At 38.6% G+C, this 24048-nt stretch overlaps 2 protein-coding genes across 5 annotated transcripts in view; one reads left to right on the top strand and one right to left on the bottom strand.

Moving 5' to 3' along the window:
• CERT1 (ceramide transporter 1) overlaps positions 1-17600 on the bottom strand; it is a 128995-nt gene extending 111395 nt beyond the window's left edge. For 2 of the 3 annotated variants that reach the window (XM_027100808.1, XM_027100809.1), the window contains exons 1-2: positions 16853-17374; positions 11884-12018 (exon numbers count right to left, since the gene is read on the bottom strand). In XM_027100808.1, coding sequence (XP_026956609.1) covers positions 11884-12018; positions 16853-16948 — 231 coding nt within the window. In that variant the 5' untranslated portion in view covers positions 16949-17374. Of the gene's footprint in view, positions 1-11883; positions 12019-16852; positions 17375-17499 lie in introns of those variants that run through there. The other variant, XM_027100810.1, reaches the window with a different exon arrangement.
• The window catches only part of POLK (DNA polymerase kappa), a 66278-nt gene continuing 59790 nt past the window's right edge, over positions 17561-24048 (top strand). The window contains exons 1-2 of one of the 2 annotated variants that reach the window (XM_027100807.1): positions 17561-17672; positions 20668-20833. The gene's annotated coding sequence lies outside the window, so the exon portion shown is untranslated. The remainder of the gene's footprint in view (positions 17673-20667; positions 20834-24048) is intronic. The other variant, XM_027100806.1, reaches the window with a different exon arrangement.

Here is a 24048-nt window from a genome sequence, read left to right as displayed (position 1 = left end):
AAATGTTGAGCAACTGGAATTCTCATACACTGTTGGTAGAAATATAAAATGGTACTGCCACTTCGGAAAACAGTTTAGCAGTTTCTTTCTTTTTTTTTTTTTTTAAAAAAAAAAGGAAATAGAGACACAGATGTAGAGAACAAATGTATGGACACCAAGGTGGGAAAGCGGGGGGCGGGGGGTACGATAAATTGGGAGATTGGGATTGACATGTATACACTAATATGTATAAAAAAGATAACTAAGAAGAACCTGCTGCACAGGGACTTCCCTCGTGGTGCAGTGGTTAAGAATCCATTTGTCAATGCAGGGGAGGCAGGTTCGAGCCCTGGTCCGGGAAGATCCCACATGCCACGGAGCAACTAAGCCCGTGTGCCACAACTACTGAGCCTGCGCTCTGGAGTCCACAAGCTACAACTACTGAGCCCACGTGCCACAACTACTGAAGCCCACACACTGCAATGACAAGTAGCCCCCGCTCACTGCAACTGGAGAAAACCCACACGCAGGAACCAAGACCCAACGCAGCCAAAAATTAAATAAATAAATAGTTGTTATTAAAAAAAAAAAAGAACCTGCTGCATAGCACAGGGAACTCTACTTCACTGTACAGTAGAAACTAACACAACATTGTAAAACAATTATACCCCAATTAAGAAAAAAGATTTCTTTTTTTTTTGATGTGGACAATTTTTAAAGTCTTTATTGAATTTGTTACAATATTGCTTCTGTTTTATGTTTTGGTTTTTGGCCTCAAGGCATGTGGCACCTAGTTTCCCGACCAGGGATCAAACCCACACCCCCTGCATTGGAAGGCGAAGTCTTAACCACTGGACCACCAGGGAAGTCCCTGGCAGTTTCTTATAAAGTTAAACATGCACCTACCATAGGACCCAGCAATCCCATTCCTAGGTATCTGCCCAAGAGAAATAGAACATTTACACAAAGACCTGTACTTGAATGTTTAGCAGACTTACTTATGGTAGCCCAAAACTGGAAACATAAATCTATCAGGTGGTGAATGAATAAACAAACTTTGGTACATATATATGGTGGAACAGTACTCGGTAATAAAAAGGAGTAAGTTAGGGATACATGTAACACAGATGACTCTCAAAAGCATTACACTAAATGAAAAGCCAGACACAAAGAGCTGCATACTGTATGATTCCATTTATACAACATTCTGGAAAAGATAAAACTATCAAAACAGTGGTTGCCAGAGATTGGGGATGGGGAGGTAACCGATTACAAAGGGGCAAGCGAGAACTTTCTGGGGTGATGAAAACTGTCAATAATCTGATGGTGGTAGTGATCACATGACTATATACATTTGTGAAAACTATAACTGTACACTTAAAAAGGGTGAATTTTACTGAGTGTAAATTATGCCTAAATAAATCTGGTTTTTTAAAAGGTACAATATGCCTTAAAAAAAAACCCACACACAATAAATAGTAGAACAAAGGAAAAAAACAATCTGTCAGGAACATGCAGAAAGCATATAAACAGTTAACCATTTATATATTATATATTTTATACACACATACATATAATTTCTTTTAAGTTGTGAAACAGAACCACTTGGTTCCACTGAAGGAAATTGCTTACAGGAAATGCATGAGAACCTGTTCAAATATGACATGTCACCTATTCCGGCTTTAGTAAGTCACTTGCATCTTTTTCTCCCTTTAATAAAAAGCTTTGCCACCTTCTCCTTTCTTCTTTAAAACTGTAGGCTCTATTTCTAATACAAACATATCACAAAATAAACTTAAAGAAATCTGAGTGCCTCTTATGTTGCCAAGAACAAAAGTACAAGTGCTTTTGTTATTTTGTTTAATGCACATAATCATTCCACCCTTAGATCTTATGCACCCATCTTTAACCACTTTAGTTATCTGTTCAAAGGTACCTTTAGCCATAAGAAGCAGAGCCAAGATCTAAATCCAGGTTTAACTTCAGAGCCCATGAACGATATTTTAAGCACTTTGGAAATTAAGATAAAATGCTAAATAAAAAATACTAAATATGTATAGTACAGGAATTATAGCCATTATCTTATAATAACTTTTAATGGAGTATAAACTGTAAAACTACTGAATCACTATGCTGTACACCTGCAAGTAACATAATATTGTAAATCAACTGTACTTTAATTAAAAAAATACTAAGTAAAAACTGGTATATGTGAAGCTTAAAAGACCTTCAGAGAAACTAAGAAAACAAGCTTCTTGCTAACTATTTCAAGCAGGCAAATGTAGAAAATTTTGTGTATTCCTTGCTTTAAGGAAACTTGAATGCTAAAATACAAACTATATTTATTAGAGATTTAACAGAAGACAGTAATAATAAATCACAAATTTCTTTTCACTTTTTTTATTTAGAAAAAAAATTGATAAAATTTACATGTAAGTAAGAAGCATATATCTCAAACAGAGCTTCTTAAGATTAAAAGGAAAAAAAAACCCTTTTTATCTTAATAGGATGCTTTGTTCAAAACAAATTTTAAAGAGTTGCTTTATAAATATTTAACAGTCATGTTCCTGCAAGTCTTACACAACATAAAATGCATTGTATATGCATTTTTCCTATGCTCATTGACATACAATAAAATAACACCAGGTGGGCTTCCCAGGTGGCGCAGTGGTTGGGAGTCCGCCTGCCAATGCAGGGGACGCGGGTTCGTGCCCCGTTCTGGGAGGATCCCACATGCCGTGGAGCGGCTGGGCCTGTGCGTCTGGAGCCTGTGCTCCGCAATGGGAGAGGCCACAGCAGTGAGAGGCCCACGTACCACAAAAAATAAAATAAAATAAAATAACACCAGGTGGGAATTGGGAGACTTGAGTTCTAGTCTTAACGCTGATACTTTCATGGGTTATGGGTTACATTGCATACCCCCAAATCTGTATGTTGAAGCCCTAATCTGAAGTATGTTAGAATGTGAATTTATTTGAAAATAGGGTAACTGGAGATGTAATTAGTTAGGATGAGGTCACACTGGAGTGGAATAGGCCCCTAATCTAACTTGGTGTTCTTATAAAAAGGGGAAATCTGTACACAGCTACGTGCACAGGGAGGATGCCATGTAAACATGAATGAAGAGATTGGGATGACGCATATATAAGCCAAGGAATGCCAAAGATTGTCAGCACACCATCAAAAGCAACAGAAGGAACCAACCCTGACAACATCTTTATCCGGACTTCCAGCCTTCAGAACTGTGAGACAATAAATTTCTGTTATTTAATTCAGTAAAGTTGGGGGATACAAAATTAACAGAGAAATCTGTTGCATTTCTACACACTAACAACGAACTATCAGAAAGAGAAATTAAGGAAATAATCCCATTTACCATCATGTCAAAAAGAATAAAATACCTAGGAATAAACTTACCTAAGGAGGCAAAAGACCTGTACTCTGAAAAACTATAAGATACTGATGAAGAAATTGAAGATGACACAAACAGATGGAAAGATATACCATGTTCTTGGATTGGAAGAATCAATATTGTTAAAATGACCATACTACCCAAGGCAATCTACAGATTCGATGCAACCCCTATCAAATTACCAATGGCATTTTTCACAGAACTAGAACAAAAAACTTAAAATTTGTATGGAAACACGAAAGACCCTGAATAGCCAAAACAATCTTGAAAAAGAAGAACGGAGCTGGAGGAACGACACTCCCTAACTTCAGACTATACTACAAAGCCACAGTCATCAAAACAGCATGGTACTGGCACAAAAACAGACATATAGATCAATGGAACAGGACAGAAAGTCCAGAAATAAACCCGTGCACTTATGGTCAATTAACCTATGACAAAGGAGGCACGGATATACAATGGAGAAAAGACAGTCTCTTCAATAAGTGGTGCAGGGAAAACTGGACAGCTACATGTAAAAACAATGAAATTAGAACATTTTCTACACCATATACAAAAATAAACTCAAAATGGATTAAAGACCTAAATGTAAGACCAGATACTATAAAACTCCTAGAGGAAAACATAGGCAGAACACTCTTTGACATAAAACACAGCAATATCTTTTTGGATCTGTCTCCTAGAGTAATGGAAACAAAAGCTAAAATAAACAAATGGGCCCTAATTAAACTTAAAAGCATTTACACAGCAAAGGAAATCATAAACAAAACAAAAAGACAACCTACGGAACAGGAGAAAATATTTGCAAATGATGTGACCAACAAGGGCTTGATTTCCAAAATATGCAAACAACTTATACAGCTCAATATCCAAAAAACAAACAAACCAATTAAAAATGGGCAGAAGACCTAAATAGACATTTTTCCAAAGAAGACATACACATGGCCAAGAGGCATATGAAATGATGGTCAACATCGTTAATTATTAGAGAAATGCAAATCAAAACTACAATGAGATATCACCTCATACCAGTCAAAATGGCCATCATTAAGTCCACAAATAACAAATGCTGGAGAGGGTATGGAGAAAAGGGAACCCTCTTACACTGTTGGTGGGAATGTAAATTGCTGTAGGCACCATGGAAAACAGGATGGATGCAGGTTCCTTAAAAAATTAAAAATAGAGTTGCCACATGATCCAGCAATCCCACTCCTGGGCATATATCCAGAGAAAATGATAATTTGAAAAGATACATGCACCTCAATGTTCACTGCAGCGCTATCTACAACAGCCAAGACATGGAAGCAACCTAAATATCCACTGACAGATGAATGGATAATGAAGATGTGGGGGGTGTGTGTGTGTGTATAAAATATGAATATTACTCAGCCATAATAAAAAAGAATGAAATACTGCCATTTGCAGCAACATGGATGGACCTAGGGATTATTAAGTGAAGTAAATCAGACAGAGAAAGACAAATATATGATACCACTTATATGTGGAATCATAAAAAATGATACAAATGAGCTTATTTACGGAACAGAAATAAAAGAAAGTAAACTTATGGTTACCAAACGGGAAAGGGGGTGGGGGAGGGATAAATTAGGAGTTTGGGATTAGCAGATACAAACTACTGTATATAAAATAAACAACAAGCACCTGCTGTATAAACCAGGGAACTAGATTCAGTATCTTATAATAACCTACAATGGAAAAGAATCCTTATATAGATATATTATATGTATATACATATATATATTATATATATACACACATATATCTGAATCACTTTGCCATACACCTGAAACACTGTAAGTCAACTATACTTCAATTAAAAAAAAGACAGCCAGTTTGCGGTTCTTTGTTATGGCAACCCTAACAAACTAACATATTTTGTAATTACATAATTTTGGATAAGTTATTTCAACATTCTTGGCTCTACATTTCAACTGGTATCTTTCTTTATATTTTTCCTCTTCCAAAACCTCTCACCAATATTTTAAATATTTCCCACTATATCTAATTATTTGAGTTACATTATTCGAGTTACATTCCAGTTACCTAAAGATGGAAGATAATTATTTCCAAATGAACTGCTGAACAGATAATATTAGTTTCTAAAGGCATAAATCTTAGTAGTATAAGGTTCTAATTTCTTTAGAAATTCACTGGCAAATGCTCCTCAAATGAAGAGAATTATCAACTAGTATCTATCTAATGCTTTTACTGGTCGATATACCTTCCTCTTTCCTTTGGTTCTTACTAACACAGTTCAATAGAGCAAAATTGCACATTTGATAAAAGCGAACTTCTTGGACTCCTTACTAATCTGGAGTTCCCCGTATGATGATTAGTTATGGCCCTACTCATCTTTGGTGAGATCCAATTTGCTGAACATCAATTTAAATCACAATTTTTTACTTTAAAATCCCACATTTGAAAACTTTAAAAATTAAAAAATTTTTTTTCTTCCAGTTTTACTGACAAATAGTTTACTCAAAAACTGTTTAGGGCTTCCCTGGTGGCGCTGTGGTTGCGAGTCCGCCTGCCGATGCAGGGGACACGGGTTCATGTCCCGGTCCGGGAAGATCCCACGTGCCGCGGAGCGGCTAGGCCCGTGAGCCATGGCCGCTGAGCCTGCACGTCCGGAGCCTGTGCTCCGCAATGGGAGAGGCCACTACAGTGAGAGGCCCGCGTACTGCAAATAAAAACAAAACTGTTTAGATGTGACTACTCTTTATTTGGCACTTAAAAAATTTTTTGTTTAATGATCCTTTTCAATTTTGAACATTTCCTTCCCTTTCTTTTTTTTTTAATTTTAATTTAAATTTTATTTATTTATTTTTGGCTGCGTTGGGTCTCCGTTGCTGCACGTGGGCTTTCTCTAGTTGCAGCGAGCAGGGGGCTACTCTTCGTTTCAGCGCGGGCTTCTCTTGTTGCGGAGCAAGGGCTCTAGGCACGCGGGCTTCAGTAGTTGTGGCTCGTGGGCTCTAGAGCACAGGCTCAGTAGTTGTGGTGCACAGGGCTTAGTTGCTCCGCGGCATGTGGGATCTTTCCAGACCAGGGATCAAACCCATGTCCCCTGCATTGGCAGGCAGACTCATCCATTGCGCCACCAGGGGAACCCCCTTCCCTTTCTTTTACATCTCTGTTGGCTTCTTTAATTGTGCCAGGATCTTTACATTTCCTCCCTTCTAACCCCTACCTACTTAAGAGCTACTTGGCTTAAAATTTTTTTCAATGTAGCAGTAAACATTTTCATTACCTTTCAGTTTTCCATCTGAGAATATTGAAACACTAAATTGATGAATAAATTTTACTATATCCAACCTATAATAAGAATAATATGAATCCCATTCATTTGGTAATTAAAGAAGTTTTATAAGATAGTAGGTATACAAAGTCAGATATCTAAGGTAAGACTTGGGACTATAGATAGAGCTTAGGCAAACCAATTCTAAAGACATTACTATTTCCATTTTACCAAAAATCTCTACCTACCTAATTCCTGAAATGTCTTCTAATCTCAGTAGCTACAAACAAACCACTTCTTTTATTTTCACAAAAGGATCATTAGCAGTTTAAAGAACTGATTAATGAAGTATTAGCAATATAATTTTATGTATGGTACAAAAAGGAATAGACAAACCAACTGAAGAGAAGAGAGTCCAGAAACAACCTCAAATACACATGGTAATGTAATATACAATAAAGGTAACATTTCAAACCAGTGAGGAGAAGGTGAATTTTTCAATTAATGGTATTAAACTACATGGTTAGCCATTTGGGAAAAAATTAAAAAGCTTAATTCCCACATCACTTCTTTTTTTTTTTTTTTTTTGTGGTATGCGGGCCTCTCACTGTTGTGGCCTCTTGTGTTGCGGAGCACAGGCTCCGGACGCGCAGGCTCAGCGGCCATGGCTCACGGGCCTAGCCGCTCCGCGGCACATGGGATCTTCCCGGACCGGGGCACGAACCGGTGTCCCTGCATCAACAGGCGGACTCTCAACCACTGCGCCACCAGGGAAGCCCCCACATAATTTCTTATACTAAAATAACTCCCACAGGAATCAAATTCAAATGTAAAATTGTAGATGAAAATGTAACTACATTTATATAGAGTTACAGTCTTTGAGTTATGCTTTAGTTAAACATAACTAAATACAGAAGCCATAAAGGAAAAGGACAATAAGAGCACATAACAATTTTTAATTTCTGTTAAGGCTTAAAAAGAATATAAAATAAGGAAAGAAAAAATAGACAATGACAACCTGGGGGGAAACATTTGCAATAAATATGACAAATTGCCAAATATCATGATATAAAGAGCTACAAATCAATAACTAAGAAAGAGATGAACAAGCTATGAGAAGAGGAAAAAATGAATTATAAACATATGAAGTTACCCTCTTGAATAAAAAAGTGCAACTTAAAATAATGAGACACCATTTTTATCTAGCACTTTGCCAAATATTTTAACATTTGCCAAAACCTGACTTCCTCAATACTTGAGAGTATGGAGGGACTTCCCGGGTGGGAAGATTCCACACTCCCAATGCAGTGGGCCTGGGTTTGATCCCTGGTCAGGGAACTAGATCCCATATGCATGCTGCAACTAAGAGTTCGCATGCAGCAACTAAGAAGCCCTGGAGCCACAACTAAGGAGCCCGCCTGCCGCAACTAAGACCCAGTGCAACTAAATTAAATATATATATATTTGAGGGTATGGGGAAATAGGGACACTCATGTACTAGCTGTAGGAATGAAAAGTGGTACTTCTAAAAGGGCATTTGACAGTAACTATAAAAAAAATTTTAAATACTACATATGCTTGTTTCAAGAGTGTTTGTAGTAAAACAAATTTAAACATGATCTAAATTTCCAAGAACAGGGAAGGGGCAAATAAATAAGACATAGTACATCCACAATATTCAACAAAATGTAGTAAATGTCCAAGACATATTAAAAGAAAAAAAGGTGCAGAACGATAGATTTAGTATGATGCTATCTGTGTAAATGAAAATGAAGGATATAAACAAATAAATGCTTATATAGGCATACATAGTATCTGGAAGGACAGACCAAAAATTTGACTTTTGTTATGTCTTGAGTGCAGGACTAAGAGTAAAGAGAAGCATTTACTTTTTAAACCTCTTCATGCCATGGATTATATTTTTTTACCACGCGTACTTTATTTAAAAACAGAACTTAAGGGGCTTCCCTGGTGGCGCAGTGGTTGAGAGTCCACCTGCCAATGCAGGGGACACAGGTTCGTGCCCCGGTCTGGGAAGATCCCACATGCCGCGGAGCAGCTGGGCCCGGAAGCCATGGCCGCTGGGCCTGCGCGTCCGGGGCCTGTGCTCCGCAATGGGAGAGGCCACTACAGTAAGAGGCCCGCGTAGCACACACAAAAAAAATCAAAAAACAAAACACAACTTAAAAAATAAATAACAGTTTAAATACTCCATAAACATTGCTTTTGATTGATCAACTAACATATATTGAACATCTACTACATGGCAAGTTTTGTAGCAGGGACTGGGTCTTAAGCAAATAACTATTAAACGATAATAACTGAGAAATTCAACTTTCTACAAACATTTATTAAACATACAAATAGGTGACTTCCCAAAAAGTGACAGAGTACTATTTTTCCTCTCATTAACTTATTCCCAATCCCTTCACGTTAAGAATTATTTCCAGGTAACAAATTCTCCCAGGAAATATTTTGTTCCTTAAAAGTATTTCACTCAACTTATTATCACATTACTAAAGAACATGATTTGAATAAGGAATGACTTGTTAAACTAAAATAATAGTGAATTTAACAATGAATTAGGTTCTATCAGAAAAGGTGGGCTCAAACATTAGGTTCACCAACAAATAATAAATATGTTAATGAATGGTCACAGTAAAGTCACAACTCTTCAAGTCCAGATTTCCTCATATATGAATACTATCAATTTCATAAGGATGTCACATGCACAAATTCAACCATATTTATTCTTTGCCTTCAGAGATGAATTGATACATATAATAGCACATATTTAAGAAAAGCAAAAGATACCTATTTAACAGAGGTTAGTATTACATTTTAAAAATTTAACTCAAATACATACTCTATTTGTAAACTTCATTCTGAGAAGTTCACTGAATTCAGTTATATTTTGTAATTTCCTTGAAATATGTAACAGTGAATTTATGAACCGACAGAATAGGAACAGAGTTGAAGAAGTTCAGGAATATAAATACTTGTGTTTCTCCATACCACCTGGTTAACTATAGCGAAGACTAACTACCATTCAGATTCTGCTGCTTCATTCATTTTTTTTTTTTTACCTTCTCTACTACCACTTAGCCCAGTGAGTACTTCCACTAGGTCCCTTCAATGTTTTCAAATTGTCTTGCTTTCCTACTCATTTCTTTGATTATGAACCACAATGAAAAGTTCTATAAGCAAATATAGATAACAAAAATACCAAAATAACAACAACAAAAAATCTACGAAGAACTAACACATTGTTTTTTCCTGAGCAGATGCAATGTAAATATTTATTAAAAGTTTTTCTTTTCCCCAAATAAGCCATGCACTATTACCACAGTCCATAATTCAAGACAGGATAACTAAATTTAAACTAGCATGGTACTCTAGGAATACTACTAGTTAGGAAACAATAAAGATATAAACTATTTTCAAAGAGTCAAACAAGCACTGTAACTAACAAGCATCCAACAATATGCAAAAGAAGGAAGAAGGGGAAGAACCAAGGGAAGACATTTCAAAATTGTAAAGTACATTACTCTCCATGATTCTTTCCTCTAGCATGAATAGTGATCTATCTCAAGAGAAATAAAACCCCAAAATATTAACTATCAATAGATACAATTTCAAAAGTACATTATAACGTACCACATACCAGTCCAAATAAATAGTGAGCCTTTATGTTCAAACTACTTCTTTAAAATTGTCCATAAGAATGGAGAGTAGTAGTTTCATTCTGAACATTTCCAAACAACCCCTCTATAAGTTTTTCCAACTCAATATCCAACTAAGCTTTTATTTTCAAACTCTGAATATATAAGAGGGGCAGAATGTATGAAAAGTGATGGAAAAATACTACATGGTTTTACTTAAATGTGTAACATAAACATATGTAAGTCATATTTAGATATCAACACATATCCAAAGTACATCATTTATCTTTATAAACAATATAAACTCTAACGTAACATGAATTCTCTTTGAATGTATCAGTAAAATCTATGATTGTTTTAACACATCCATTTTTAGATTTTAACTACAATAGCTTCCTTAACTGACCTCCATTTAACTGACCTGCCTTAGACAATACCTTTTTTTTTTGCCCTTTATTTTTTTTTTTTTGCGGTACGCGGGCCTCACTGTTGTGGCCTCTACCGTTGCGGAGCACAGGCTCCAGACGCGCAGGCTCAGCGGCCATGGCTCACGGGTACAGCCGCTCCACGGCATGTGGGATCTTCCCGGACCGGGGCACGAACCTGTGTCCCCTGCATCGGCAGGCGGACTCTCAACCACTGCGCCACCAGGGAAGCCCTGCCCTTTATTAAATATGCCTCAACATGCTGACCACTCTCAACTAGTATGCTATTTTTAGTATATTCAGGTACTTCTGGCCCACTAGTTGAGTTACATGTTTAACAAGTCAGTTGGTTGTTCCTAAACCTGTTTATGCCAGTTTACTTGCTGTAGTTCTTACATAACTTAAACATCATGTAAATCTATGGAATACAAGAGCAAAGAGAGCTGTTTCTATGTAAACTACATTGAATGCAAGCTAAGTAGAATGACTCAACAAAGGTCAGTCATTCTTTTAAAAGGTATTCAATTAAATAAAGGGGAAACATCTGTAAAATATTAGGGAAAAACATTAAAAGTCAAAAAGAGGAACCTATATTTAGGGTTTTTCAAAAGTATCTTTAAGTTTTTATTCCACTTTAGAGAATGAAAACTGGAAATTGCAAAGCAGGCATTATGGATATAATACTTTACATAAGAACAACTTCTCTCAACTCCATATTCAAAGACATACTGTTAGCTCTACATCAAAAAGTTGGCAAGTGAATTTAGATTTATATATTTTAAGGTAAAAATTTAAAATGTTAAGATATGTATCTTTTTATTTTCCTGCTTTAACTTTTTCAATAACTCACTAAATAACTGTCCCCATCTATCAGATATGAAGCCATCTAACATCTTTTTTTCTGAAGCCCTTGTTTAATGGCTTGCTGTAACCAACTAGATAAATACTACATGTCTATATAAAATAACAGTATGTAGTAATACACTCTAAAATAATTTTATGGAAAAAAATATTAGACTGCACGCTCCACAAGTGCAAGGATCTTAATCTGTTTTGTTCATAGACATATCCCAAGCCCCTAGAATAGGTTCGTGGTGTATAACTTATGCTCAATAATTATTTGTTGAATGAAGGAGAATAGGAGCTTACCGTGATGACAGCCTTGCTAAGACAGATGGATCCTCTACAGCCATACTCTGTCTCATCTTCAGATTTGTAGTAACTCAGAGTATTATTTTTCAAAACTACCCAACGGTCCTGCCACCCATGAATGTAGTTTGTCCACTGGAGGAGAAGAAGACAAAAAATTACATTTTTAGAAATCCAAACTTTCTGAAACAGCAGTCAATCTAAGTTTAAAACCAAAATGTGAGAAGTCCTAACTTAATTATAAACAGTAAAAAAAAAAAAAAAAAAAAAGTGAAAAGTTAAAATTTTCCAGATTGTATATAATTTTCAGTAATTTCTACAAAATTATAAATAAAATATAATAAAATATAACATTTTCTTCTAATATTTGAGGAATAAAACTGAAGCACATTTCAGTTAAAAATTCTGCTTTACTCTGTGTGTGCTTTCATCCTCCCCTCCTCACCACCTTCAAAACTCTTAAATTGTTTTGGTCCCTGTCATAATTGACATATTCAATAGAAAAGTTTGGCTATACAGTCTGTCGTTCTCCTACACCAAGTACTGCATGAAGCCTTCTAAATCAACAGAAGTAGAAGTCAATCATGGCCCAAACTCTATTTTTGTTGTAAGTTATTCCTACATGAAAATGTATGATGTTTACGACTACATTAAAGTAAAAATAGATTATTACTCTTTAGAAAGTCTACATCAACTTTATTTTTACTTCCACAGAACTCAATATTATAGAATAGTTAATTCATTTTCTAAGTTTCTCTGAAGATCTATTTTTCAAACTCAAGAGTAAAATACAAACATAAAACTGGTTTTCAAAAACATACTTGGATTATCTGTTTCCAGTACCTACAAATGGTTTCTGTGTTGCTAAAGTTTCGCTACTGCACAGTGAAGATCACGATCAATAAACTTGCAAAGGCAGAAATGTAACCTCTATGGGAATTGTTGATATTGCATATTTTTATGCTCCGGGGTTTTAAGCACAGACAATTCCAAAAACTATCTGCTAACTCAAAAACTATCTGCCAAAAACTAACTCTAAATGGATTGTTAAAAATATACTGCATTGGCTCAGAGGAATCTTTTCTTTACTATTTCCTAATTCCACAGGTTTGAGATGGTTCAGCTCTTATATCTTCTAAGCTCCATCATTACAGCCCCTCCCTGAGAGCTGATCCATGCTGCCAAGTTAACTCATTCTTTACTGAGGGCTCTCTAATCACTATTTCCTCATTTTAACTCCCTGCGATTTACTACCACTTAAGACAGCGACTTGAAATAATAATGGTTACATACAAAACTAAATTTACCTCCACCCATAGGATGCACATCCCCCTCTGTTCCTATTTCCTTGGCTATACTGCTACTGCCACAGCCATTCAGACTCAAACCTGGCTCAGTGTTCCTGTACTGTATGGACAGAGCAGTGGATACAACATCAGAGAGACTCAACTACTTTTACTAGCTGTGTGAAAAGTTCTGACAAATTATTTAACTTTTCTGAACTTCAGTTTCTTTCCTCAGTCATTTGAATGGGTGAATAAAATCATGAATACACCTACTATATTCCTAGGAGATACTCAATACCTGACTGTTCCTTCTTAATCTTTATAGCCCATTATCAACTCCTATTCATCTTTCCTTCCTATTAAACCCTTAAATCTGACTCCTTTATCTTCAAGTAATCCAATCAAATTATCAGGTTCCTGGATTCCTGAGAAGGCTTAATAACCTTACCTCTGATATCTTCTGCTTTTTATTTCATAACTTACATAATCTTATTTATTAGGCATATTTTGCTTACTTATCTTACATATTAACCTCATTGAGCCTCCAGCTCCAAAACTTACATGAACAACTCCCAACTGCCTATAATACAAATCGTTTAGACTGGCATACCTTAATCCTACCGCGCTTCCAACTACTGCCTGTCAGAAAGCTACTAACTGTGATTGTGGCCAAGTTACTTACCTGTTTGTTTGTTTGTTTGTTTCTCAAACTCTACCTCTTAAAGTTGTTTAACATTAAGCAAGAATAGACTTAGAACACTGCCAAGCACAGTTGAAGGCAGAGCTATGCATAGCTAATGAAGCTTAGAAACCTTCAGGGAAGCTCACAAGAACAGACACCTTCCAAGGTGACAGAAGGGGCCCTAGAAATCATGTGTCCATATTTTCATATTTTTTTCTTACAGAGGACCCAATAATTACATAAGCTTCAGGATTTACGCAGAAAATGTTAACTCCTATTCACAGCTAGAAGGCAGATTTTTGCCTTTTCTCTACCCTCGTAACATTCCCTGGCTCTTCCCCATTTAACAGAGACAAGGCAATATGCAGACACTGCAGGAGAAGCAAACATTCCTGCCTCCAATAGTCCAGCAAGCATAAATTCAAGAGGAAAAAAAATACATTTAGAATAAGAGTCAGAAGCAAGTTACTAATAAAATGCTATAGGAATTTAAGGGAAGGAGCTCTGGGATGGTTGGTGAAATAAGAAAAGTCTTTATGAAAAGAATAGTTGAGATGGACTCTACACATGGACAGAATTTCAGCCAACAGTTAGGTATGTGGAAAAGACGTTAAGGTAAAAGATAAGATAAAAAGGATGGAGAGAATTCAGAAGGAATTGGATGAGACTGACCAAGGCTTAGTTGCTCTCAAGTCCTACTAAGGCATGAATCTTTCCCCATCCACAATCTATCTTGATATTTGTTATAACCACCTAGAATTATTGTCTATTCAGTATTTTTGGAACTTATGTGCCTAAGAAGGAAGTCTGTAGAAAATATATCTATATAAAAAAAAAAACCTTTGGGCTGGTGTACAAGTTTACTCCACCACCACCATTCCAAACTCACTCCATTTGGTGGGGGGAGGAGTGGGGGGACAAAACAAATTAGTATTTGGACTTAACTACATTACTAAGCAGAAGGAAAAGAACAGAGGCTGAGTTCTAATTTTGTTTAAAATTACCAGGTGAATACAAAGGCTGAAAATATATATGTACTTTAAATTTAAAAGCATTCATTCAATAAAAAATATTATTGATTAAAAAGCTTCCAAGAAAACATATGTAACCATAAATTGTTAAATTTCAGGGAAATTTCCTTCATAGCTGTTAACAAGAACTCCCAAACTACATTGATTCTATGTATGCAGCAACAATGAAGTTATTTACGAACCAAAGAAGTGGTCAAATACTACATTTCTATACACTTAGATATCAAGAAGATAGTCTTCCATTTTTTTGTCATAAAGTATACACTTACTACACTGCTCTGCGCAAGTGATACTCAGATACTCATATATAGTACATACTCAGAGCACTGGTGACTCCACCAATCACTACGATCCTCCTGTCCCCCCCAAAGTGATGATCAATAGTTCAAAAGTACGGCTTGTTTTGTAAAATACCTAACACTCCACAATACTAATTTGGAAGTCTGCTTCTCATTTAATGAGAAAAAAGGGGTGAAATTACCTGAATCACTGAGAAGCAAAGAGCCCATTTCATAACAGTTCCAAAGAGAAATGTATACCTATTGCACAACATGTTCAATATAGATTCTTAAATTACACAATACATTTAATCCAAAGAAACCCTAGGGAGCTTCACTTTACTGAAAACTTTTCACTGAAATTCCAATAATGATCACAGTATCAACACACACCATAATTTTTCTGTATGCAAATTAAAGTTAACACTCACAAGCCTTAGTTCTGACATACTTATGCCTTTCTTAGGTCCTTTCTCAGCCTTCTAAAGACAATATAAAAGCTAGTATGAAACAATTCCACAAACAACATCCCAATGCTTAGCCAAAGTATGTATACTGGAAGCAGGGTGATTTCTTAATAGCCAGTGGCTGCACATGATCTAGGGTCTTATGACCAGCCTGATGAGAGACTGGACCTTGCTCCCCCTCTCCAAGTTAACTGCTAGCTCCAGCCATTTCTAAAAGTTTAACAGGAAGAGAGAAGGAGGTAAAAAAGACAATGTGGATCTTCTCATAGCAAAAACGTTAAAAAAAAAAAAAAAGAAAAATAAAAAAAACCCCAACAAACCCCAAACTATGTACTACCAAAAAAAAAATCACCCACCTTCTCTCTTAAAAAGGGCTTCATCCATTTCAATTAATTAGCTTTCAAACTCTACAAATGACTATCTGCTTTGCAAAAATTTTGGAAAAGTGGTTTTAAAAAATTTAGTAAAAGTAAGATGTCTTTTCCTTACTCTGGCCCACTGACTGTAAGAATATTTTACTATTAAATAATGCTCTTCTTCCTGGACTAAAGGTCTGTCTCCATTCTGACAAGTTTCAAGTTATTGTGAATATTTCTTGTACCTATCACCTGACTATTCAATAGCTCTTCTCTGAACTGGGGTAAAGAGTAAGGGGAAAAGTACAAAACTCCTCCTCTCATTGAGATCTTTCACTACATCTAGCCTGGCATAGTTTATCACCTCAGATTTCAGCACCAAGCCGAGTTGCTACGGCTTCTGTCTCAAAAGCAGGGTCTGCAGAAACCCCTCAACCCTATTCTACTTGGCATCTCCCGGACTAACCTCGTTTGAGAGGTCTGAGATGCACGGTTCCCATGCCCAGTCCTTCGGGTACCGCTGTTGCCCAACCCAAATTGCTATACCCGGACAGCTGTCGCTCGGGGTCCCAAGTCACGGTGCGCATCCCGCTCCCAAACAGGATCCGGGGTTGGGACAGGTCTTTCCCGGTCCCAGGCCGCCGAGCCCCAGAGCAGGCGAGGAAGACAGTCCCCTTCTGCCCCCACCCCCACCCAACCCTGGCCCGGGCACTCGTGCCGCAGTACTCGGGCCCACACCCCGGCACATTCCGCAGCCCCCGCCCCGGCAGAGTCTGTGCCTCGCGCCCAGCCCCACCCCATGCCCTCAGCGGCTCGCCTCGCCGCAGGTGAGTCTAGGCAAGGGGTCTTCGGCCCCGCGGGTTGCTCACCTTGCTGAGGACACCGCAGCGCTCCACAGGCGGCCCGGACTCCGTCTCCGGATCCTCCTCCGAGCCCGACGAGTTCCAGCTCTGGTTATCCGACATGGAGGCGCGACAGCCGAGCAGGAGACCGGCCCCCGCTCCCTGAGCTGCGCCGGCGGAGGCGCCCAGTCCCCGGGGTGAAGCGTCGGAGGATGGCGAAGGAAGGAGTGCCCGCTCGGGAGCAGGAGGGAGCTGGAGGAGGGACGAAGTGCGCCCGCCGCGCCGCCGCCGCGCCTGACACCGAGCGGACCGGGGAAGGAGGACGAGTGGCGAAGGAAGCCTGCCCTTCCAGCCGTCAGCCGCCGCCGCCGTCGTCGCCGTCGCCGTGACCCCTGCGCTCTGCCCGGCGCTGCCACCCGAACTCAGCCCCCTCGATGCCAACCTCGGGGTAAACGAAAAGGGGAGGAAGAGGGGAAAAGAAAATCTAGCTGCAGAGACCCAAGTCCACTCACACCTCCGCTACCGCCGCCATCTTCCTGCCTGGCCCACTATTTACCCTCCCCTCCCCTCTCCCCTCCCCTTCGTCCTCCCATTCTCCCTCAGCTCCCCGCCCCGTCCTCCTCCCAACGTCTGACGCGACACGCCGAGGCTCGGAGTACCCTCCCGCAACCTACCTCCTGCCCTCCCGGGTGACGCCGGGTAGAAAAGTAGGAGGAGCGGAGAAAGGAGAAGGAGGGATGGAGACGCCACTGTGCTGCATTCTGGGAAGGACGCTGCTCCGTACGCCGCGCAGCCTCCTGGGAGTTGTAGTCGCGGTCCTGAGGCAACTGGAGGGAGAGTCGCGTTGGTAAGTTTTGCCGCCTTGGGGACGAGCAAGGGGTGGGTGGGCTTCGTTTGACAGTTGCGTGACCCGTCCCCTCGGCCGCGCTTCTATCTCAGCCTAATGTGTTTATGACGAACTTATGCCGGGCTTGTGGGCCCGGACGTGAGATAACTCTGCTGAGGATGCCCGGGCTTGCCCTCCATGGCGGCTTCCCGAAAGCCCGGGAGCATCTTGCCGCTTGCCCGGACAGAAGTGTACCGGGCGCTTCCGCTTCAACCGGGGGCCAGGGGTTTGCGACCTCTCTAATAACAAGGGCGTTTCTTTCCGTCAAACCACCTCTGCGAATTTCGAAGTCTTCCATTTCGCTCTTTAGAAGTTAGACTTCACACGACGTTTCCCTGTTTAGAAGGAAGCATTTAGTCCCTTCTCACCAGAGCAAGAGCTTTTCGTTGTTAGATTTACAGAGTTTTTATGTGGAAAGTAATTTTAAAGATGTCAGAGAATAAATGAATTTGAAGAGTTGTTAAAGTAAAATAAGAATGTGAGATGAGAGCCTGCAGTTTTCTCTTAGTTGTAAATGAGTGTTTTCCTGACACCCAAGTTAACAACAATCTCTACTGACCTGCCTTCCTCTGGAACATAGGAGGAGTTGGAATAGAAACTGTCATGTATAACAAAAACCAAAGTGCACTGATCTTATTAAGTAATAAGGGATTAGGCAATAGGAGGCTGGCTTTGCTTTAAGACTAGAATTGAATTAGTGGAAAGACGAATAGAAGATCTAACAAATATTGTTTAGTCTCTTTGCATACATTACAAGGATAACTTTTATGGGGAGAGCTATAACTTTGTAGCTTCAGTTCTTTCATCCTGTTTGCTACTTCTCCATCTCGTCAATTTCCTAATAATTGCCAACACTAAAATTACTTATTAAACCTTAGAAAGAATACCTGCTTACTGCAGGTGACAGGAGAATAGAAGTGAAATTTTGAGTCTAGGGGTAAAGGCACAGTGGCCGGAAATAGCTCTGGTAGCCAAAGAGGTCAACTTAACTGGGATCTTCAGGAAAAAAAAGGAATGATGGAAAGTGTCTCTGAGAAGTACCTATGAATCTTTCATTTTCCTAGATTTACACTTGAAAATGCTGGATCTGTTGTAAATCAGTTACAAATCATTTTTCCATTATGAAATCAAGTGACAATGCATAGTTGAAAGCCATTCAGATGAATAAAACCTTGAGATAAAGCTTTTGAAAATACTTTGTCAACATGTTAATTAAAACATAATCCAAATTTTGTCATTCAAAAAAAAACCCACTTAGCATATTTTTCCTCTTTATTGAATTAGTAAATTATACCTTTAGAATATCAAATATTGTAGCAATTAAATTTTGCTTTGCCTTCCGATTACCTAATATAGTTGACGTCCTTTTTCTGATTCTTTTGAGCTCTAGGTTTTAAAATGTCATTAATCTCAAGGAAATGATTGTGAATTGTTGAGAACTCCACTTCATAATGCAATTTAGAATCATGGAAGCATAGTATATATTTATTTTTGTTTTATTTTAAAAATTGTTTTGGCTGCGTTGGGTCTTCGTTTCTGTGAGCAGGCTTTCTCTAGTTGCAGTGAGCGGGGGCTACTCTTCGTTATGGTGCGCGGGCTTATTGTGGTGGCTTCTCTTGTTGCGGAACATGGGCTCTAGGCATGCAGGCTTCAGTAGTTGCAGCACGCAAGCTCAGTAATTGCGGCACACGGGCCCTCGAGCGCGCGGGCTTCAGTAGTTGTGGGGCACAGGGTTAGTTGCTCTGCGGCATGTGGGATCTTCCCGGACCAGGGATCGAACCCGTGTCCACTGCACTGGCAGGCGGATTCTTAACCGCTGAGCCACCAGGGAAGTCCCTATATTTATTTTTAAATGGAACTTTCTATTGTATTTTATGCATTTCTTTTTTTAAAAAAATATTTTTTTATTTATTTAATTTTTTGGCTGCATCGGGTCTTAGTTGCGCAACACAGGCTCTTCATTGTGGCGCACGGGCTCAATAGTTGCGGCACAAGGGGTTAGTTGCCCTGTGGCATGTGGGATCTTAGTTCCCTGACCAGGGATCGAACCCACGTCCCCTGCATTGGAAGGTGGATTCTTAACCACTGGACCACCAGGGAAATCCCTTATGCATTTGTAAGTTGTGTGGCTGTAACCACCAACACTAATATGACTACAGTACCCACTTAATCAGTAGGAAGTTGTTTCATTGTATTTAAAATTAATATGAGCGAAATTGTCTTTTAAAAAATGTTTTTGTGGGACTTCCCTGGCAGTCCAGCGGTTAAGACTCCACGCTTCCACTGAAGGGGGCATGGTTTCGATCCCTGGGGTGGGGGGGAACTAAGATCCTGCATGCCCCATGGCATGGCCTAAATAAATAAATAAAAGCTATTGCCACATTGTTTCTCTATACTTACAAGACTATTTAAAAATGTTTTTAAGTACAGAAGGATTTTTGTATATTGTTCAGAATACCACATTAGAGGTTGGGATTCACTTCATTTTTGCTAATGGGAAGAAATTGCAATACAGTAGTAAAATACATGAGCTTTCTCTTTATGGTGAGAGTGACAGCTTCTCAGTTTTCTCGCTAACTTAGAACCTTCCCCAACCTTCCTGTAAATATTCCATATTTTCTCTTTTAGTAGTTTTTTTTTTAACTTAGAACTTGAATCCACCTGGGATTTATTTTTGCGTATGGAATAAGGTAGGAATTGTTTTTTAAGGACAGCCACTTGGCCCAACATTTTATTTAATAGCCTATTCTTATGCTTATATTTATATGATACACAAAATCTACATATATCTAGGTCTGTTTCTGGACTCCATTCTTTTTCATTGATCTACTTGTCTATACCTGTGCTAATACCATACTGTTTTAATTATTTAACTTTATACTATTTTCGTATATAATACCAAAACTCTCCTGATGTTCTTTTTCATATGGATATTTTTGTATATCTTCTCTTCCAGATGAATTTTAGAACACCTTGTCAAATTACATGAAACACTCTGTTGGAATTTGGATTAAGAATGCACTTATTTTATGAAGAAAATGACATCTTTACAGTATTAACTCTTAGCCTCCGTCAGGCACTTTACATATCTGATCTAACTTATTCCCTATAAACCACATAAGGTGAGCATTGTTGGGCTCATTCTAAGGATAATGAATCTGAAGCTCAGTGCTGCTAAGTAACTTATCCAGTGCCAAATAGGTACTAAGTGTTGGACTTAGGATTTGAACACAGATCTGATTTTAAAGATCATATTCTTTTCTTTGCTTCAGAATACCTCTAAAAGTGGGAAGAATTGTGTAAATAAATAACATATCCTGTAGATGAGTATATCAGAGCAACTATGCTCTTAATTCGGCTAATGATTTTGCGCATTTCATTTACCCACTGCTTACGTCTATGCTGTCTTATTTAACCCCAATGAAGAATTTATTATTGCTATCCTATTTCTATTATTTCTATTTCTAATATTTCACATGAAGAAACTGAACCCAGAGAAGTCAAGTAACTTTCCAAAGGTCATACAGCAGTAAAGAGCATAGTTGCGGTTTGAGCCCAACTATCCTGATTGCAGCGTTCATTCTCATCCCACTAGAGTTCTTCAGTTCCTCTTCTTTCTCCCCATCTTCCACTTCACCTCATTCTCCCACCTTTTCTCTCCACAAAACACCAATCCCAAAGCCTTCATCCCTACCTCACTCTCTCACTGCAATGACACAGAAGCCAAAAACCCAGAGGTGCTGGAAGTGAGAATCTTGCAATTTTACTGATCAACAGGTAGAGGCATGGAAGGGAATACCAGTCGCGCCTCCCCCCGACTCCCACCCCGGCTGCGATGCACGGATTGTTGGATCCTAGTTCCCCGACCAGAGATGGAATCTGGGTCCTTAGCTGTGAAAGCATGGAGTCCTAACCACTGGACCACCGGGGAATTCCCGGGAATATTTCTTCTTGATGCTAGAACTGTAGTAGGAGAGGATGTCCCAAGTTGAAATTGAAGACATTGTCTAATGTTTTTAAATGATGCTATAAAAAGCCTTCGGCAGTATCTTAGCCTGCCATAACAAAATACCACAGTCTGGGTGGCTGTGGTCCCTCTTCCTCTTCTAATAAGAACACCAGCCCTATTGGATTAGGGCCCTACCATTATGGCCTCACTTAACCTTAAATATCTCCTTATAGGCCCTGTCTCCATATACAGTCCCATTGGGAGTTAGGTCCTCAAAATATGAATTTGAGGGGAACACAATTTAGTCCATAACAGAGCTTATAGGTTCTGTATTCTCACAGTATTTATTATGGTAAAGATGCATTTGGAGTTAAATAGGCCTTTTTAGCTAACCTGGGAATTTAACTGTTCTTTGTAATCTTTATAATACTGTTCCCAGCTGAAACATAACTAGTTAAAAACTGGGGATTTACATAAGAAACTTGATTTTGAAAACTTAGAGATACTAATCTATGAAATAGAGGTAATGATCTATGAGTAGCAACAGTCTAAAAACAAAAGTACAAGTGAACAAAATACAGCATATGAATAAAACAACTGATTTTTTTGCCCTATTTTAATCTCTTGAATAATAATCTGGGTGGTGAAATTATGGACCACTTGAATTTTTCTCTTTGTACCATTTTGTATGAAAAAATGTATCATGTGAGTATGTTTGTGCATGTGTATATGTATCACTTGTGAGAAGAAATGGTAATTATAAATGATATAAATTAAAGATTAATCTCTTTACACACAGTGTTCTAAATTAATTTTCAACTTAGAGTTGTTAATGTCCCTGTTTTTCCATACATTTTCCTCTTTACCATCAAGAGAATTGATGATTACAGGATTTCTTTAAAAGGCCCCATCATTTGTCTTCAGAGTTATTTTCCCCAAGCTGCTGACCCCTATCCTTCACATTTTGATACATACGTAATGACAGTTATGTCACAACTGCTGTCTCACTGACAAGGATTATATGAAGCATCCCGATTTTTTAAATGAAAAAAATGTGTGTTCTTGAAGCAGTGAAATATGGTACAGTCGGCCTTCCCTATCTATGGGTTCCGCATACTCGGATTCAACCAACCTTAGGTCAAAAATATCCAGAAAAAAAAAAATTCTAGAAAGCTCCAAAAAGCAAAAGTCGAATTTCCTGCCCACCAGCAACTATTTACACAGCATTTACATTGTATTAGGTGTTATAAGTAGCCTAGAGATGATTTAAAGTATACAGGAGGCTATGCATAAGTTATAGGCAAATACTGCACTATTTTACATAGAGGTCCTGAGTATTCATGGATTTTGGTATCCGCAGGGGGTCCTGTAACCAATCCCTTGTGGATACTGAGGGAGGACTGTACTTGGTTTTTTAAGCATTCCCCCTTCTTTTTTCCCCCCTAAGAGCACTATTTGTAATTTTTAGAATATAAACATATAGAGACAGTCCCCTACTTAAAATGATTCAATTTAGTATTTTTCGACTTTATGATAGTGCAAAAGCAACACACATTCAATAGAAACCATACTTTGAATTTTGAAATTTGATCTTTTCTCAGGCTAGCAACATGTGACATGATACTCTCTTGTGATGCTGGGCAGTGGAAGCAAGCCACATGATCATGAGGGCTTAACAACCATTCTGTACCCATATACTTTTCGCTTTCAGTACAGTACTCAGTAAATTACATGTTCTGCTTTTCGCTTTCAGTACAGTACTCAGTAAATTGCATGAGCTATTTAACATTTTATTATAAAATAGGGTTTGTATTGGATAATTTTGCCCAACTATAGGCTATTGTAAGTGTTCTGAGTACATTTAAGGTGGGCTAGGCTAAGCTATGATGTTCAGTAGATGTATTAAATACTTTTCCTACCTAAAGGTATTTTCAGCTTATGATGGGTTTATTGGGACATAACCCCATCATAAGTCAAGGAAGGTCTGTGTGTGTGATGGGGGGGACACTCTACCATTGTACAAATTGCATTTTTAATTTAACAGTATATTGTGAACATCTATTTCGTAGCCTTTTTTTTGTTGTTGTTGTTGTTGCGGTACGCGGGCCTCTCACTGTTGTGGCCTCTCCCGTCGCGGAGCACAGGCTCCAGACACGCAGGCTCAGCGGCCATGGCTCACGGGCCCAGCCGCTCCACGGCATGTGGGATCTTCCCGGACCGGGGCACGAACCCGTGTCCCCTGCATCGGCAGGCGGACTCTCAACCACTGCGCCACCAGGGAAGCCCCGTAGCATTTGTTTTAATGACTGCATAGAATTCCTTTTTTGATGGGCAATCAACATTTTTCATGTTTTGCTGTTACAAAAACGCTATAAAGAAACACTAGTT

This window comes from Aethalodelphis obliquidens, unplaced genomic scaffold (genome assembly GCF_003676395.1).
Source record: "Aethalodelphis obliquidens isolate GAN/ISIS:26980383/991018 unplaced genomic scaffold, ASM367639v1 scaffold4, whole genome shotgun sequence".
NCBI lineage: Eukaryota > Metazoa > Chordata > Mammalia > Artiodactyla > Delphinidae > Aethalodelphis > Aethalodelphis obliquidens.
The sequence above is the reverse complement of the archived record's forward strand: the minus strand, read 5'-3'. Positions and strand labels throughout refer to the sequence as shown.